General features: G+C 33.7%; 1 protein-coding gene across 1 annotated transcript in view; it reads left to right on the top strand.

Moving 5' to 3' along the window:
• Positions 1 to 20448, top strand: part of Tmem47 (transmembrane protein 47) — a 28406-nt gene extending 7958 nt beyond the window's left edge. The window contains exons 2-3 of the mRNA XM_077106416.1: positions 7192 to 7332; positions 17038 to 20448. Coding sequence (XP_076962531.1) covers positions 7192 to 7332; positions 17038 to 17216 — 320 coding nt within the window. The 3' untranslated portion in view covers positions 17217 to 20448. The remainder of the gene's footprint in view (positions 1 to 7191; positions 7333 to 17037) is intronic.
• Positions 20449 to 20676: the final 228 nt, after the last annotated feature.

Genomic DNA, 20676 nt, shown 5'->3' with positions numbered 1-20676 from the left:
TTTTACTTCTATAGAGAGGTATAAGAAGGAGCTGGCAAATGCTTGCCCATTTTATCATTCCATATTTACTAAAGAGGTGTCTTAATACTGACTGTAGATGGCTCTCTGGCTGTGTATGCTTTTGCTTATTAGCTGTCCCAAACCCATCACAAAAGCATCTTAGTTACTTAGAGGAAGGTCGCCCACTCTTATTCCTGGTGTGGGTTTTCTTCTTCTTGCTTTTCCAAATAAGTAAGTTTTCACATTGTAACCCTCTTAGGGTTTTTTCAATCAGTGGGAAAGAAACAATTTTTAGTATACCAAACCCATCACAACCATATAGAAATACCATGTTCTGAATTACTATAGAGATATACCAGTACCCATTAGGTAATATTATCATCACATGATAGTGAAAGCTTTGTAACATAGCTCATGGTAAGAAACAACAGTCATTAGAGGTGATGGTATCTTTCTTTATGGCTAAATACTATAACATGCTTTAATGGCAGGGTTCCTTGCTAAGCTCTGTATATAGTAGTTTTATTGGAGGAGGATGATATGTTGTGGTATTTAGATTATAAACTACATTTCCACTGCATTTTCTAAGATAAATTCTATGAAGCAGGTTTGAAATTGTCATGGGTCAAAAATTAGTACCCTGTCTGGCAGTTTCGACAGCAAGGATTTTCCAAAAATTTGGCAAAATTGACATGCAGTTTGGTCATTAGAGTTGCTGTGTCACATATTTGAATGGTTGCCTTAAAATAGCTTAAAATCAGGTTGACACTGTACTTTTGATACACTCCTACTTTGTGAATGGGCCTAAAGAGAAGGACTCAAAATTGTTGCCAACTTGGTTAACATGGGTATCTAAAGCAGCTGCGTTTACAATAATCCACTTCATTTTGTACAGTACAGTGTACATGGTATCCATATTGTTTGCCATTTTATCAAATACAAATAGTTATTTGCCTTAAGAATTTGTTTGCATGAAAAAAGTGTTATTTTAATATCATTTGTTTGAGAAAAAAGAGATAAGACTTTTAATTATTAAAGTTGGAATCCTAATTCTTCTCTTGGCTGCCTTTGTTTGTGTCCACATAATGAAATAGTGGAAAATTAATGCAACACTGATGGATTTAGATCTAAATGCAACTTGGCCAAGAAAACAACGTTTAAACTGCCTCAGTAATTGTTTCAGTTTTCCACTTCATTTGCCACGTTCGGACTAACTTGGAAAAGTTAAGTATATTATTTGATAATTCTGGAGTTAGATTGTTAAGTCTATAATCACCTTCCTTTTACACAAAATAATATTTTCATTTTGATTAATTTTTTCGAGTATATGGCCTTTCTAGCCAAAATCAGGTGTAATGTAGCATTGATCCTAAAATAAAATCTTGTTGCATTTGATAAAAATAATCAAATACTTTCAGACAAAATGAGCTGGTTGGGACAAAGACATGGATAATTTGGGGAATGTAAGTCTGAAGTATTATTCTGTAACCGAGACCCCCCCCCTTAAACAAATAGCATCCTAATTATTTCCAGTTCCTGATGATAGAAACAGATTGACAATACAGAATTAGCTTTCTAAGTTCTCACCAATTAAATGGAAATGTTTTGCTATAAATATGTCTTACGTGATAATAAAGTTATTTAGAAGAACTGAATATTTGCTTGAAATGAGTAAAAATTGTTCATTTTATTAGGTGAATTAGAATTTGTGGATACCTTGTGAAGAGTGGTGTCAAGGTAGAGATGATCTAGTGAATAATTGTAGTTGTAGTTATGAATAGTATTTTAATTAATGTAATTTCCTTTGGGGGGTTCAAAGATGAAGATACTAGTGCCTATATGACAAATTTGAATGTGATTATAAACCTTTTTTTTAATTCATGTTTTGATTTGTAATGGGAATTACAGAGGTGAGAATCATCCATTAAAACCATGAATACATTGAAGGAAATATCATCCACACAAACAGTGGAACTTGAATTTAAAAGGTTAAGAAAACTGTTTTTTCATTTATTTTTAATCATATTTAATTTCCTAAAAGAAGTAGCAATTGTGTGCTTAGGGATTTACATATAGTAGAACTAATCTCAGCATATAAACAATTCTACAGAAATAAATAAATTAGCCAGTGTTTGATAAGTTAAATGTTTGGAAACGAGATGGATGGAGGAGAAAAGCTTTAGGCACTGGTGTGTGATGCTCTGACTTTGGCTTCAAAATGTGGAAAATGTACCCTCATTAAGATTTTTGCCTTTCCTTAAAGTAAGTGAATTTTGACTGTGAATTCCCCAAGGAAAAAAAAAGAGTTTTAATGCAGCCCATAGAATTTTCATAATGCAGTGGCTATTTCAGTCTAGTCTCACATATTATACTAAGTAAGTCAGCATAATTCTGCAGAATACTAAAGCATTTACAGACATAGAAAACTCTGATGCCAGCTAATACAAATACCTTGAAAGAGGACTCTACTTTAGTTCCTGAGTTGCATATTAATGTTAAATTTAATGTTATATAGGGATGGCCTGGTTTTTATCTTATTACCATGGGGAAATACATGTAAATGTACTTTTCTTGAACGTCAGCTTCTCTAGGTTCAGTTCCAAAGCCTCCAGTGTGATACTGTCAGTTTTGCCAAAATAATCTTGAGGGAATCTGACATGTAATATGGCAGCCTCATTTCAGATTTGGTTTCCAGATCCAAAACATGCTACCCTGCCCATCTGAGCCCTCACCAGCTTATAAACCAAGGCAGCACATTATTTCCTCAAAACTGATTACCACCTGCTCACCTACATCTTGGAAAACAAATTTAGATTTCCAATCAACTGGCCTAACATTGAACAATGGCCAGTTTTAATTGTGCAGAACACTGCAATTTGTAAAACAGCACCATGGCTATTGAAGTTGTTCAAGGCTGGATTATGTTTACTGTTTTACTATAGTATAAGTATATCACTTACAAAACTGGAAAACTAATGCAGAGTAATAAATCTCTAAGGATTCTTAACACTTCATCTGACTAAATACTGTGAGGACTTTCATTGGGGTCTAAGACTGGTACAGAAATGAACTGATGATGAGAAATTAAGATACACAACTTTTTAAAGAAATGGGGCTGAAAATTGAGAATTGTATATCATAATTTTAATTTATTTTACAAACACTGAATATGAGATAGCAAATATTTGCATGTAAACCTTAATGGAGAAACCCTTTGGGTAGAGATATAATATTTCTGTAAAATTCTCCAAGTCCTGTAGAATATAATAAAACATTTTATATGTACATATTCTTGCTAAAGCTAGTACTGGGCTTCGATTGAGTAATGAGAAGCCCAGTCTATTATTTTAATAGCCAGTGCTAGGTATCATTAAAATATGTTTTACTTTTTTCCCCCATATCCTAGTCTTGTTCAGTAAGAAAAAGGAAATGGTAACCATCAATCTACACAGTTTCTGACTTTGTGTTCACCTGTCAGGATGACTCTAATACTTAAACAGTGAATTCTGCTTATATTCTCAAAGAGACAGGATGCCACAAACCCTGTTCTCAGCTCCTAAATGCCCAGGCTGAACCTTGAAAAGCACCCTAGGCCTCCATGTCTATGATAGCCACATTTAACCAAATTCTTTGCTTTCTAATTGAGGTTAAGGTAGGCAGCTATTTAAAGTTTTAGTCCTACACAAACAGCCTGAGTCCTTCCAAGTGTATATGACAATAATGCTAAAACTTAGCACTTGTCCACCAGTGATATAGTCTCAGTAGTCCAGTCTAAGCACAGCTTCTGGCTAGGACAGTGGCATTCATGGACATTTCTAGTCTCTCTTGGAAAATAAAACAGCTTTTCTGTTTGAGTAGTTGAAGCTTTGGTTGTAGATCAAAGGGAAGGGTAGCAATACCACAGCAGTGATGATACTAGTGACTGTCCTTGTTGACGTTGTATCTAGAGTGACTTTCTTATTAGCGACAATCTCAATACTAAATATATCTACTAACATTTAGTAGAAAACACGAACTGCTTGTGTTCACCTACTTTTTACAAGTATTCCCTGTGCTATAAGAGATTCCTTTCCTGATAAGGTTCTAGTGCCTTTTAATGACATTTATTTTCCAGGTGTTTTCTACTGTGGCATTTTATTGGTTCTCCATATGAAATAAAGTATTGCTATTTGGAGGAAATTTAACATTGTGTGAAATTAGCACTTTTTGTTGTTACTTTCTATTGCTATTTTGGATAAACATCACTTTGTACTCTATATTACTCATTTATCCAAATTGACTTTATTATGTGATTTTTATTATTTGAGAGACCTTTACCTGGAAAAAAAAGTTGAACATTTGAAAATGAAACATTGACCAGGAAGCACCAAATAATAACCCAGCCACAGGGTCAAAACTAGCCTGCCACCTGTTTTTGTAGATAAACTTTTATTGGAACACAGCAATGTTCCTTTGTTTACATATTTTGTATGGCTGTTTTCATGCTACATGGCAAAGTCAAATAGATACAACAGAGACCATCACCAAAAAGCTAAAATTATTTATTTTTTGGCTCTTTAGAGAGAAAGTTTGATGTTTTTTCTTAGTCTATCAATATAAAATGAAAACAATTGTATATTGTGTTTTTAGCTATTCTTGGAGCCTATTTAAGATAAAGAGAGGGCTGGGGATGTGGCTCAAGCGGTAGCGCACTCGCCTGGCATGCACGGGGCACTGGGTTCAATCCTGAGCACCACATAAAAATAAATAAAATAAAGATGTTGTGTCCACTGAAAACTGAAAAATAAATATTAAAAAATTCTCTCTCTCTCTTTAAAAAAAAAAGAAAGAAAAAGATAAAGAGGAGTAGCCAAAATTATAACTGTTTGATTTGGGGTAGGAAGTGAAAATAGTCAAATGTATCATATTTTATGTATGTTGAGTTATGAAAAGGATCTTATCAGGAAAAAGCAAGTAATTGTAGTTTATTTTAAGATATTTTTAAATGGGTAGAGATTTAGTTTTATATTAGTTTAAATGAAACTAACACTTTAAAAACTCTGCATAAAGTACTTTATTGAAAGTTGTTAAATAATAATCATTTTATAAAAGTAGTAGATAATTAAAAGAGTATCTAACATAGGTGCTCTTACCGAACTCTCCAGGAATTACATTGATGGATGGATGGATGGGTAGATTTTATTCTTTTCTTTGTACCCTCCATGCTTTGATATAATTAAACTTTGATTTTTTTCTTTCAGAAATTTCAATTTACACACAAGTTTTCAGAAGGATTTCCAATATATTAAATAATGTGCTATGTATAAACTTTTCCAAAGAAATTTAGAGGCTTCCAAGTGTAAGGATTATTCTTTTGGCTTTTTTTAATTCAAAGCTACATGCTGTTCGGGAATAAAAAAAGCCATACTATGGCTATCCTTTTAACTTCTAGTTAAAAGCCAGATACACGTTTGTTTGAAGTTATATGACTTTCTTACAAATAGATGGCATAAAACTGCCTTCTACTTTCTTGTGATTCATCTTTATATTTTAAGAAGTGTGGATTTGTTCTATTTTCCCCTTATTTGTTTCCTGATTGCTGTTTAAGTTCTAGTTAAGAACTAGTGAAAAAAATTAGGGTTTCTTAGGAAAGAGTGTGGAAAAGTATACTTTGGAAGTTAGCTTTCCCTCCACTTCCACGTGCACCCCCCCATCCCCTCTCTGTGCTTCTGGTGTTTTCCAGGGCTTCACACATGGTAGGAAAGTACTCTATTACCCAGCTATGCTCATAGGCTTTTTTATATTTTAATTTTGAAACAAGGTCTCACTAATTTGTCTAGGTTGCCCTTCAACTTGTGATCTTCCTGTCTTAGCCTCCCAAGTTACTGGTATTGTAGGAGTGCATGACCATGCCTGACTACTTGGGAAGCTTTTTAGAAGGATAATTTTAAAAGAAAGCATCAAAATATCATGAGTCTGCACTTTGACTATAATATGTTGCAATTTAACAATAGATTAAAATGTATTTGCATTTCCTACATATTCCTTAAACTAAGGGCCAGAAGAGGCAGTCTGGGACTTAGAACCACCACTGTATAGTGTAATGCTTGCTAACTTGAGTAGTGTTTTCATAATTTCACATTGCTTCTTCTGAGAGAACATTCTACCTTCCTTAGGAAAGGAAAATGGGCCAGTTTTCTGTCATACCATAACTATTTCTTTATTTTTTGTAAGAAATGAGAACATTCATTGAGGTTTACTTTTTACTAAGTGTGTGGGAGACTCAGTTGATGTGTCCATAATGCTTGCATATACTAAGTGGTCAATATAGGCTGTTTCATCTGTGCATGAAGAGAGGGGGTCCTGCAGCCATTTTTTAGTCCATTCTCGCTCCGTAGGAATACCTAATTTCAGAAACTATTCTTGTAGTAGTAAATCTGAGAGTGAGATAAGAATGAAATAAAAGAGAGGACAGACAAACAGCAACAAATCCTCCTGAAGTTAATTGCCTGGGGAATTGTTTTAGTGGTTGAGGGAAGGCAAATAAAAACTTGGAGAATTTTTATGAGGTCAAAGAAGGCTTTCTAAGAAGGAACAGCACTAAAAAAGAATGTATTACTGCCACACACAACCACATGGATGAATTTCAGAGATTTAAAAGTCACACACAAAAGTGTTTATAATATTATTTATAAACAGGCAAACTAAACTAATCCATGGTGATAGATGTGATCACTAACCCAGGTAGGATGGTGGTTATTGACTGGGAAGGGACATGGGAACTTTCTTGTTCATTAATCTGGATGGTCATTATATTAGTATACATATATATTACCAATCCTCATCCTTATTTTTTTCTCTAAGATTTGTGAGCTTTATAGATCAATAAAAATTCAAATCTTAATAATATTGAAAATAGGTCATGGAGGGGACACTCGATTTAACACAAATGCTTAATAAGAGTGCTTGGAATAAAAGCATGGCAAACCCCTAGTCTAAAAACTCTGCTGAGCTTAGCATAGGAGCCATTTCTGAATAAAGACATTAATATTAATTTTTGTTGTAAAACATTTCAAACCCCAGAGGATACTTAGCGTGCAGTAAAATCACATTTGTTGAACTGCAGCAAGGTGAAGGCTGCTAAGTTAGTTCTGTTGATTCTTTGAGGACTTAATGCTTAAAAGCAATGCCTTTCTTTTTTTTCCTTTCCAGACTGGCAGATTGCTACTCTGGCTTTACTCTTGGGTGGTGCTGCCATCATTCTCATTGCATTCCTGGTGGGTTTGATTTCTATCTGCGTGGGATCTCGAAGGCGCTTCTACAGACCTGTTGCTGTCATGCTTTTTGCAGCAGGTAAATATATTCATACTTCCAAACCAGTATTAAAGTTTCAAGAACTTTTCTGCCATCATCTCTTCTCATACAGAAGCAGTATGTATTTTCTATATGACATAAAAATTGAGAAACATTTGTTATATTTTAAGGTAAATTGGCTGAAGACATGATATTATCAGTTTTTAGCATGTTAAACACTTCACAGAGCACAGTGGCAACTTCTAAACTTTGAACTCAAATGTGAATAAATAATGCATCTTGTCAGGGATGTTGCCTTAGGAATTACAGCAGATGTATTTACCAAGTCTTTTTTTACATCCATTTTTTCTTCTTTATACTGCCCCCTTGGTGATCTTAAGGCAGCATCATTTTTTTTTTTTCTGACATGAAACTGGAAAAAAAAATTCCAAAATGTGCACCCTCAAAAATCATACATCTATTTGGAAGTAACCATGGTTATACTGAAAAATCACCACATAACCTGAAACCATCAGGCAAATTAATTATATGAAGCCAATTGTATGTTCATTTATTTAACAACCATCTTTCTGTGATGTGTAGCTTGAATTAAAACATCAACCAAGGTAAACCAAAAAGCAAGAGAGCTGTGTAGAAAAGGAACTTGTGGACTAAAAGCCAAGTATATTATTTGATGAGAGTTTTAATTTTCATTTATAATAATATCCTTGAATATATTATTCTTTTCAACTTAAACTGAAAGATTCTTGTGGTGCCTTCGATTTACCCTGTCAATCATATCTGATTTGAAGACTGCAAAATAAGCCCCTGTGACTGTCAATAATGAAGACACTGACAGAATCATCTAGGCTGTTAGATGGATTTTTAAAAGCTGTTTAAAGGTTGGGATAGATGAAATTCCTCAGAATTTTTGAAGGGTACCTGGAGCTAAAAATGCAAAATCCAAAGTATTCTGCTGCCCCCTGCTGTTTGTCTTCATTTTCTTATACCCATAAAGAATGGTCAGAATGTCAGTGTCATAAAAACAAAGGCCTAAAGGGCTGAAGAAATTCAGAAGTACATCAAATTCATATATTTAAGTGACTTGCTCAATATCACATAGTAGTAGACTCATAGCCTATGGGACAGGAGTCCCCTGTGTTTCTCCTTTGCTAGCAAAGAAATAAACCTTCTTTTTCCTTTTTCTCAAAAACAGAAAATCACATAATAATTACTGACAGAGCTGGGGCTGGAAGGCTACTGAATCTTAAACTAGTTTAAGACTTATTTAAACTAGTTTAAGGTTTATTCATTACTGACTCCTTCGCACATTCATTGAACTATTCCTTGGGTACCTGTTATAGAAACATTGTATTAAGACAACTGTAAAATTGGCCAGAATATCACCGTGGTTACTGTCTAATAGCCTAGAAAGCATCATTACAGGAAACATTTTTAAGTTTTAGGAAGTGACCATAGTAATCATTACTTTATTACTCTCACATGTAATGAGAGTTTGTTGTGAATGATTTAGTACAACATGAAGGTTCTCCTAAAGATCTATCACTATTTTCTAATCTATTTCTTGGTTCATGGATTTACCATGACTTTTTTTCTGTCTTAGAATGAAATAATTTAGATATATCAATTTTATCATGTCTATCTTTGCAAATAGGATTTATTAACATAATGATTATATAATTGATTATAAGAGTATTCGTGATAAATTCAATGATATACAATTCTTGAAATGGAATTCTGTCTCAAAATGTTCATTGTTGATACCATATCTTATAAACAAGTTTAGAATATTAACTGGAAGTTTCCAGATTTTTTTTTCCTAAAAATATCTGTATTTTTACAAATACAGAAAAATTAGTGAAAATAAGTACTTGTAATAGAAAATACATTGTAAATGAACATAAGTAAAAGGTAATAGATTTAGCTGAAATAAATATTTTGATTTAGCTTTAGCTACTACATATATTATTAAAATATAAAATGATGAGAGGAATTCCTACATCAAAATTCACATAGTGTTGTTCTACCCTCTGAGACTGAAAATGAGCATTATACTACTATATTTTTTAAATGTACATATATTGAGATTTAATTTTACTCTTTTATCATTTGACAGTGTGATTATGGACATATTTTGAAATAACCATTATTTTAGTGTCCATTGTACATATAAGATGAAATTCACTGGCTGTTGTAACATGTCACATAAAGGTTTCTCTCTTCCATTTTAAGAGCATTAAAGAATTGCCTGCAGCTGATCTCTGGATAAGAAAGATATTCATTATGCATAATAATCTATTATTGATTTATGCTTAAGATTGGAAAAGTTAGATAATCTGCCTACTTGAAACAATGCCAGCTAAAGTTATGGTTGTCTATTTTTCTTGCCTCTTATTAAACATGCATTTAAGTAGTGATTCTTTCTAAATGTGTATTTCAGGCCATTTTCCCTTTTTACAAATCTTGTTCTACTTGTAAATGGTCTGTGTTTCTCTTTTCAAAATGTTTCCTTCTCCAAGTAGCCTCAAACTTTGTTACAATAAGCATTATTTTGGTGTTCACTCACATAGAGAATGATGCCTATCTCAAAAAAGAAATGTTTTTTTCATCTTTTGCTGAGACATGAGGCACGTAAATTCAATAAAGATATATCACTGGGACTTGGAAACATCTCTATCCAGAGCTACATAGTTAATTCTGTACCATGTGCTATGCCTGGTACTCAGATGCACTCAGTAAATCATTTCTGAATAAATGCTAAAAAGATGACTAAGTCATGTGGCTTATAATCCAGTGGGGAAATACAAAAATGTAAACAACAAACTGTAATTAAAAAACATTTCTATTGTTGGAACTTATGAAGTGGCAACTTTCATATGACCACAAAGCTAGTAATAATTATCAAAGTGATTGTTTTCATTTTAATATTTTATTCATTCATTAACAAATGTCAGACACCTATAGTATGCAAATATAATATCTTAACATTAGATAATAAATTCTAAGGATTTTTCCTGAAAGCTGATGACTAAATCTCATAAAGACAGGCAAAGGAATTTTAAAGATTGTATCTTCTCTTTGTCTTGAGGTCCTTCCTTACCACAAGGGTCAAGGGAGCTTGTTAGCTGCTTGAAAAGTTGATAGCAGAGCAAGAGCAAGCCATCATTACAGCCTTTCTAAACCATTGCCACATTTTTTATAACTCTCTTACCAGTCCTAGAAATCTAGATTTCAGAACCAGATATTATCGATGATGATGATGATGATAATCATCATCATCATCATCATCATCATCATCATCATCTAATCATCTACCATATGCCACAGTCTTAGACACTTTAACATGTGCTATTTCTGATATAACAATCTTAAAATTAGATGCTTATTTCCCCCATATTATTTATGAAGAAACAGGCTCAGAAAGGGAAAGTAATATCCCAGAGTTATCCAGTTGGTGTATTCTGAGCCAGAGTTTACATTCAGGACATCTATGTGAATTGACCGGTCATCTTTACTGGGGTGTGTATCATATATGCAAAAAAACAAAGCAGAATCAACCTGGATTTTGAATTCAGCTGCCAACTGTGTACTTTAATTGGAGTCCATCCTATAACTTCAGTTGCTCGATCTTAGGAATAACACCTGAAGGAAGTCATCAACTTGAGATGGCATAAAGACCATCTGATCAGTGCAGCATGCCTGAACTATAGCACATAAGGAAATCTGTGTGTGTTTCTAGTGCAGTTTACTACAGTATTTTCTTTTAGGATAGCTCTCAATGACAGGATATGATATGATTCTGAAAACTGGCACCCAGTTCTCTTAATTAAAAACTTGGTAAAATTGGAGGGATTGTCTTTCTTGGATCTCTTCTTTTATTGTCTGATTTTGAACTGGCTAGAGATCATTTTTATTCCCCACAGGGATTTAGGATGTTTTTCTTTTTCCCCAAAGCCTTATTAATACAAATTACAGAATATTTTTAGTCTCTTATGATTCAGATTTTTAATAAGATAATCTCCAATTATTATTTTATTAAACATGCTTCCTTTTTGTTGTATCTATAAAAGCCTCCTATGATTATTTATGTGGAATGGTGACTTTTTTTTCCAGGGTTCTGCAACTTATTTCTATTTCTGAGCTGTCTCTAATTAGAGGCTTATGGTTTACACCCCTCCTAACTAGCCTGTAAGTTAATACAAGATGGCTAGAGTCACTTGGAGTCTAGATTTTAGCAGAAAAGTCAACTTAGATTTCAAACTTCAAAGGACTTTGTACTCACAGTTCTTTAGATCCCATGTTACTTTCCAAGTACCAATATCAAACTATACTTTGGCTAGTACAATTTATGGTGTCGCTACCCAATAAGTAATTTCATAGACTACTACTACTTTTGGTGTTATAAGTTAAAGAAATTGATAGCTTCATATTAGTCCATCATGGACAAATCTCTTTACTCTTTAAATTGTCATTTACTTTATGTAAATTCTATATTTAGGGACCTGGCTAGAAAGGCCTGTCAATTCTGCCTTAATTTTCTCTTAAGTCTGCACCTTGTCTTCATACGCCACCATTATTTTTTTCAATATTTTTTAATATTTATTTTTTCATTGTAGTTGGACACATACCTTTATTTTATTTACTTATTTTTATGTGGTGCTGAGGATCGGTCCCAGGGCCTTGCATGTGCTAGGCAAGCACTCTACCGCTGAGCCACAACACCCCAGCCCAACACCACCAACACCACCAATACCACCCAACACCACTTGGTTGAAGCTACATATGTTCCTCAAGTGACATATCTCCGTTCCCAAATTTTGCCTCCCCCTACTTTCTTTTATTTTTCTGTACCAATATCTGACTTAAAATGTCTGTGACTCCTTTTCCCTTTCCTAGAATTTAGTTTTGCAGTTCTTTCTTATAGTCTTTCTTTATATTCTCTGGCTTTTCTTTTCCACTGATACCACCTTAGTTATCACTGCACACAGGTACCTAGGCACTGGCTGACACATTATGACCCCTTCCTTCTCTATTGTCTTCCCCATTTAGTCTGTCTTGCACAAAACAACTGATACATTTCTGAAATCTAGTCTCATCATTTGCCACTTCGGTTTCTATAGAAGCAGTCCCCAAGACAAGGAATCAAGTGTAAATACTTTATTCGGGAGGTTAAAATGAGGGGTATGGTAAGGGATATGGAAAATGAGACAGGGTTGGGAAAGCAGCCAATAAAGGGAACATTACCAAGCCAGTTGTCATTCAGAGCAGAAGCAGCTGGAACTTAATCTTCCTGGAGAAGTTGTTACCTCACTGGGGGACTAGGGAGCAGGGTTGTTTGTACACCAAATTTTGCAAGTCAGTGAGAAGGGGCTTAGTTGTGATTGAGGGATAGCAGTGTTTATTTTCCAGAACTTCTGATCCACCCCTCAGACAGGCAAAGTAGCTTTAGTGGCCAGAGGAAATTTAGGCAAAGAAATTCAAGTGCTTACAATTTGAAGGCATGTACTGAAGTGGTAAGAATGAGTATATGGATAGGGCACCAACAGCATTTACATTAAAATAACATCTCAGATGTCTCCCTAGAGAAACAAGTCTATTATTATATGATATACTAAGGCTTTTATAATCTGAATCTAACATCTTACTGTGCATGCATCCTTTATTCTACCCACATGAACTATCTATAGATATACCCTCTTATACCTCTGAGTTCATACAAACCACTTCTGGTTCCCAAGGGTCTTTTCATCTTTCTCTTCTGGCCAATTCCTATCCATCCTTCCAGAACCAGTTCAAACAGTGCTTCTACTCTGAAGCCCTCCCTTCCTTCTCTAAGCAGGATTGGTAATTGTCATATTATTGGAGCTTGGTCAGTGTATGTTGAATGGATTATAAATAAATATGTCCACAACTGCTGTTGAACACATTGCTTTGTACTTATCAGATAAGTACAAATCAAATCATAATGTGAAATGTTCAGGTCAAGGATCAAGTCCTCTCTTATTCTCTTCACCTGGAACATGGTGGACACTCAATATGTTTGTTGAAATATTCCCATAGAAAAAATATTGAATATTTCAATATATTGAGTGTTTTGAATATTTTAATATTGAAATATGCACGTAAAAGCACATGAATTAGTAGCTTTGTCATGCTTCTCTCCATATAATTTTTTAGTCAATAGTTTCATTTCCTCTTTTCACAAAACCAGGGGAAACATGAATGAACCCTAAATTCTTTATAAATTCTGAAATTTTTCATAACTTCCTATGTTGTCTGTGAGGCAGAGTGCAGAGAATACCGCAGCCAGTGCCTATTAAGTTTCTTTGATTCATGGTAAAATAGAAATTTAGTCTTAATGACATTTTCTTGAATTCTGAACTCTAGTAGTCTCCACTCCCTTTGCAGAATTTATGAAAGACAAGGAGGCATTTTTAGCTACATCCATGGAGAAAATTATTTACCAATAGAGAATCATATTTTTCTATTGCATGCATTTTTCTTTGATTCCAGAGAAAGTAAAATAATTCAGAGGCATAAAGCATTTTAGGGTAATTTTCGTCTGGCTTTATTCAACACAATAAAGGTCTAAAAGAAGCAGTTCAAGAAAGTATGCCACTGGAGTCTAATGCAGTTGTATTTCAGCTTTTGCACTATAAGGAAAGTATTTTTATGTTATAACATGGAAGCCAAATATTGGCTAAATAAAACACATTGAAATGAATATTAAAAGCAGCATAGGTAAACACGTTACTCCAGGGACTGGCTGGTTCTTAAAGAAGCATTGTAATACTTTTAGAGTATAATTCAGATTAGTTATTACTTCTGTGCTCAAATTCCTCTAGCAGCTGCCTGTCACACTTAGAATAAAATCCAGACCCCTAACCATGGTTTTCAAGGCTATCCATGAAACGTGAGTAGGTCCCCGCTGGCCCTTCTGGGGCTTTTCCTCTCTCTGTACTGCAACCACTGTGCCCTCTACCTACAGCACTCACTTCCCACTATATTGATTTGTGCCTCCATTTCATTCCATTCTGGTCTATGCACAAATGTTCCTTTCCAGAGGGACCTTTTCCCTTTTCCCTTTTTTTCATTATTGATCTGAAAGAGCAGCACTCATCCCTCTGACTGGTCCTGCTTTCTTGGATTTTCATGCCTCTTAAAAGTACTTGCCATTGTCATCAGTATTTATTTACTAATGAGCTGCCTACCCGAGGCAATAGCCCCTTGTCTCCTTTGTTATCAATAATGCCCTAAACTGTGTTACTTTAGAAACATTGAGGTATTTATTGAATTATGAATTTATTGAAGGAGTAAATGAATTCCTATATCTAACTCACATACCTGTCTCAATCATATCCTGGCAGGATCAGCCATATTTTGACTAGCAACCAGAGTATAGAAACCAAAGGAGAAATGCCTGTTTTAAAGCACACTTAGTAACTTTGGAATTTCTTTTTATGTAGTTCATGGTTGATAGCAATTGACTTTTTGTAAGTTTTAAGACATTTAAAATGTGAAGGTTCTCTTTTCCCTCACAAAGGCACAGAGCCACCTGACTTTTTAAATTAATATAGATTGTATCACTAGAAATAGGTGAAGTGTGGGTTATATAATATGTTCTCAACTGAATCCTGACAATGACTTAAACCTTAGTTTCTAAGTCTTTTAAGCTAAAACCAGGATGTGATTCCTATTTTGGCTATCAAGAGATTCACTTTTTATGTGAACCTATTTATCCATCCACTCTCAGTAGTAACTTGGAAGTGTGGCAGACAGATGGGAGCTTAGAGCAATGTTGAGCTACAAGGCAAAGGTGTTTGGAATTATTATATATCTAACTCCACATGACCCTTTATTTCCTAGTCAGGTTCTTAGAGAAAGTAATGTTTTTAAGGAATCATGTCCTGGTGAATTTGTTATAATTCTTCAGTTTTATGCCAGAGATCAATATTTGTTAAGTAGATTTTTCTAGGAATGTTAATCATTGACAAAATGATTCTTTACAAGCAAAAAGAATTGATGAGAGTGGATTTTAAAGCATAAAATTTCAGTGTTATTAAACATGTTATCCATACTGTTGCTCTTTTTAAAAAGCTTAGTAAACTATTTCAAAAGATGTATGCCTCTTAGGTTTTATGTATGTATGTGTGTGTGTGTGTGAGTGTGTGTGTGTGTATCTATGTATAAAACTATGTCAAAATTTGTTTTTTTCTCTTATTCCTTAATCGTTCCCTTTATTGTTAACATTTTTATTCTTGAACTTGAGAAATTTACAGTATTTTAGGATGAATTAAATAATAATAATTTTAGCTAAAAATTTTACTTAATATATCAGGGGTTAGCTCTTTTCTTTTGTGTGAAGGTCCAGAAAGCAAATATTTTTTGGATTCATGGGCCATTTTGTTTTTGCTGCAAGAATTCAGCTCTTCCATTGTAATGTGAACAGTATATCAATGGATGAGCATTGCTGTATTCCAGTAAAACTGTTTTTAAAAAATCAAGCACTACACCAGATCTAGTAGTTTGCCAATCCCTATTATATACAAATTGTACCCTAGATTTTTAGGGAGATTATTGTCTATTTCTTGAGAGTTAAAACTGTCATATAGTGGAGAATGAGGCAGATACTGCCCATAAATTCTCATTCAATCAATTTAAATAAAATATAAGTTATTTAATAATGAATCCAATAGGGAGTTAGGAATTTTAAACAGATGACACCATCTCTTCTATAATCCAGCATCTCCCATATAAAAATAACCACAAGATAAATGCCATTTTAATTTTAGATAGTTTTTAAATAAAACTTTCCTTCCCTTCCATTCCTGATTAATTGGTATGTATTATTTTGTTAGATATGACTCATCACATTTCCTTTTTGGTCCTGGCTGGGAACTAAGGGCTAACTAGAAAATAAAAGCTAAATTTTGTGCTCTGCTGTAGCAGCCATCATTATCTCAAGTTTTTCAGTAACATTAGCTTCCATGCCTTCACTGACAGAAAGTAGATGGGAAATACATGTGTAAATATCATCTGTTAGATCCAAAATAAACGGTATAATTCATTGTAGCTCCTTGAAAAAGATTATTTTTGACCTCTTTTTAAAGATCAGAAGCATGAACTAAATGAAAGGGAAAAAATGAAACTAGTTTTAGATCAAGACAATGGAAGGAAACACATCAAGATAGAACTTTCTGGAGTGTTGGACTGAGTTGGATGCAAAGCAACAATGAAAACAGGAACATCTTGGATGAATTCTGAATGAATGTAACTGGTTGACCAGTTTCATCAGGAGACATGAATTTGAATTCCCAAGTTCCTCAAGCACATAAATAAATAACAGGGGTTTAGTTTGCATTGAGGTCACTGTTTTTAGGGTACTATTTACAGGTTTTGTATAATAGAACAGTTTAATTTAACTAGTACTATTTGCCATCATAGTGATAATTATATATGTGTTTTTAAGGTTTGAATCACTACTTTGTATTCTCATATAAATTATTACATTGTACCAATTATTTCTTCAAATACTAGTGATTCACTATTAATAAGGTAATTCTTACTATATTGTGAAAGTGTTTAAACAAAAAACTTAATATTTTGAAATATACCATCTAGAATAACCAGTGTTTTAAATGTTTTGGCTTTTATGCTTATTTGATTAAAATCTCTATTTATATGTTTATGTTGTTTTATTTTCTGTAAATAACATTTTCTAATTTTTATTTGCTTTTCTTTCAGTTGTTTTACAGGTTTGCAGTCTGGTTCTTTACCCAATCAAGTTCATTGAAACTGTGAGCTTGAAAATTTACCATGAGTTCAACTGGGGTTATGGCCTGGCTTGGGGTGCAACTATATTTTCATTTGGGGGTGCCATCCTTTACTGCCTGAACCCTAAGAACTATGAAGACTACTACTAAAACCAAGTCTCAGATTTAAAAAAAAATAGAAAAAGCAACCATCCAGCAAAAGATTTACATCTGCATCTTTTCTAACTCACTATTTTCTAAAATACTTGTGGAGCATCAAGCAGTTTGCTCAGTTGATTTAATATCCTTGCCTTTTGGCTGTCAACATCATAACCAGCTTTTACATCCATTTTAGGGACCTGCACAAATTAAGAGAGCTGTTTAGACGTAGGCAAATGCTGCAAACTTCCAATATGTTCATGTCATTTTTCTTGAAAAGTGAAGGGTCTGTATGACAGCAACCATTGTGGGAAACTAGTTGGAATGAGAATTGCCTGAGTCTCCTGTTGCCTGCAGGGGAGCAGCTGGCATAGACAGCATTTAGAAGTTCCTTTGTACACTGAAAAGGATTCCACTGTTAGAGCCCTTATCACCTGCTTATCCCACCCAATAATTACATTGGCTGTTGGTTATGTGCTTGAGTGAGCTCTTGTAAAGTGAATGCCCTTCAGCCTCTAATGGGAGTTGTGAATATAACTGGTTAATGGTACACATTCCACCTTAGTGAATACTCTTTAATGGGAGGTTATGCTTTGGCAATTAGCATCTCCCTGGGAAGGAAGTCAAGACTTGGAGACATATGCTTTTCATTATGTGATTAGAAATTGTGCCTCAGACCCATCTAGAATGGGGGGGGGGCGGGAATTAAGGGTCTCTGCTTTCCCTGGGACAATCAGAAAGAAATATGCATGAGTTGCTTTTGTACCCTTTAAATCATTTACGAAACATTGCAGCAAACAATTGTGTATATGTAACAAGCCTAAGTATTTTTATAGAATGTGAACAATTAGTATAAATGGTAATAAGTTGTTCCATAACCATCCACATATCATTTACTAATTACACATACAATTAACATTTGCTCTAGTGAAGTGGATTGAAACACTAACCTTGTACACATTGTTAAGAGGCTTAGATTGGTATTCACACTTATTTACTATAAAAAAATACATATACCTTAAAGCTTTTGCTCTATGTTCTGTACTGTTTCAATGGAAAGTGTTAATAGAATTGCCTAAGAAGAAAAATTGAAATGGTGTTAATCTTAAAATTAATGATTCTTCTGTAAGCACTGTAGTTCAAAAGAGAGTAGCAATTAGAATGATCACTTTGTGTAAAATTCATTAAAATAGAAGGCTGCTATTTTTTGCAAGTATTTTAAATGTCTTCATTTTAAAAAAAAAGAAATAGTGATAGATTTATATAAATTTCTTGATAGAGGAGTAGAATTTGTTTGGTTTTCACCTGGTCCTCTAAAGTTAACCGATGGGCTGATTTGTGCACACAATTATGATGGGTTTATGTTAGGGGAATCATTTACTGACTATTTCAAGGGAAGGAAATATCAATACTAGCTACTAAGTTTGCAACTAATCTCTCATTGCAAGCTTATGTTAATTCTGTTTAATATACAAATTTGGATAGTTTAATTATGAACCTATTTTTATATAAAATATACAATTCTATAAAACTTATAAATAATTATTTTTGTTAACAAAGACACTAAAATAATATGTTCTGGTTTGGCCCTTCTGCAGAAAGAAGCATTGGAAAAATAACTTAAAACGTTCCTGTGTGCTATTGTATTGAAAAATCCATTAAAAGTAGGACCACATCAATAGTGTTTAATAATTTGCTTTACCTCCCAGAACAGAGTTCTGCTTTCAGCTTGTCTTAAGAATGGTTGCCAAAACAACAGCCCTCCTCCCCTCAAATAAAACTATTTTATTATTCAAATGCCAAAAGGCCACATCTTGTGAATTTTCTATAGAATCAAAAAGTAAATATGAAGTACCAGGTTTATTATTACTAGGTTTAGTAGTGATAGACAAAGGTGATTAAATGTATCCTAGAGAGAAACCTTTATAAACGTGTATGATTCTATAAAGAATCATAAGAAACTGTGAGAGGAAATTTTCCAGAAAGGTATTAGCATTATAGAGTATTTTGAAGTGATTTTCTTGAGAAATAGTAAAATCTGGGGCAGACTATCTTGCAGTTAATTGTGTATTGTCAGAGCAGTATGAGAAATATGATATTTGGATAGGGATTTCAGCTATTAAACATGTGCTATTGTGAGAAGTCTTTATTCCTGAATAATGGAAGTACAGTACTTTGGTGCTGACATCAATGAGGCACTTTTCTTGGATCTAGTGGAGGATGCAGTGTGCTGTTAGACCAATATCATTTTTAGAGTCTAATCAACTTTTCATTTTCTTGTCAGTATGACAAGCTGGATAGTGAATGACAGAATATGTTATAGGTTGAGGCATACATAATTGCCGTTTATTGAAAAGTAGATTTGTTCTAAAACGTTTGTCCTTTCCCAGTAAGAGCCCTATAGCCCTATGCTATATTTCTACCATCCCTAATATTTGGGAGTGTTTCATTATTAACAAGGCTCAGTACAACAGGAAAATTGTTGCTCATCTGAAATAACTATTTTGTCTATCAGAATAAACATGAGTGAAGTTTTCACTTAACATTAACATTATGTCTTTGTGGCTTTAGGTTTGTTTGATGTTTTCATAAGCAAAATTGTTAACCACAAACCCATTGTTTATCTTAGAGAAATAATATATATACACACATGCATATCATAAAAGTACTCAGCAGGGCTAGTTATTCAGATTTCTTGCACAAGTAATTAGCTTTTTGTAAGTTCAACATGTAAATTTTAAAGTCATAAATAGAGAGACCTATGTGTTTGAAATATAAATGATATATATGGAATAGCATGTACCTGTATATTATTAAACATGCAATGAATTGACTGGTAAGTGATGTCTAATTGTATGGCTAGCAATGTAATTTATTCAGACTGTATTTTTGTACAGAGCAGCACACACTAACCTATGCCTCTGTGTCCTCTTTAATGCCTAAAACTGTGCCTAGAAATTTCATCTGTCTTAAAAAATACAATATACTTCATGCTGTTTATGCTGTTAATTTCTCTACTGCTATACTGTATTTATTATTTTTAAAATATATGACATGTTTACTACTTAAATATGAATTTATGTTATCCTGGTTACTTTTTTTAACAGTCATCTGGGGTAAACCTGTTTATCACTCCAGTGAATTTTGAGTTTGCAGTTTCATGAGCAGTTCATTTCATGATTTTTGTAGTTGACATGAAGTTATCTATGTGGAAAAAAAATAAAAATAAAAGTGGTTTCACTGATGTGGTTTGGTTTGTGTCTTCTCTGCTGTGTAAACCATTTAGACAGCACTTCTAAATTACATGTCTTCAGTTCATTTTTTTTTCTATAAAACATATTTAGAAAACCCAGCATATGAGACAAATTTATTTTTTTAAGAGCTAGAGATCAAACCCAAGGCCTCACACGTGCTAGGCAAGCGCTCTACCACAGCTATACTCCTAGTCTCCAAAACAGGATTTAGAATTTTT

The sequence above is a fragment of the Callospermophilus lateralis genome, chromosome X (genome assembly GCF_048772815.1).
Source record: "Callospermophilus lateralis isolate mCalLat2 chromosome X, mCalLat2.hap1, whole genome shotgun sequence".
Classification (NCBI taxonomy): Eukaryota; Metazoa; Chordata; class Mammalia; order Rodentia; family Sciuridae; genus Callospermophilus; species Callospermophilus lateralis.
The sequence above is the reverse complement of the archived record's forward strand: the minus strand, read 5'-3'. Positions and strand labels throughout refer to the sequence as shown.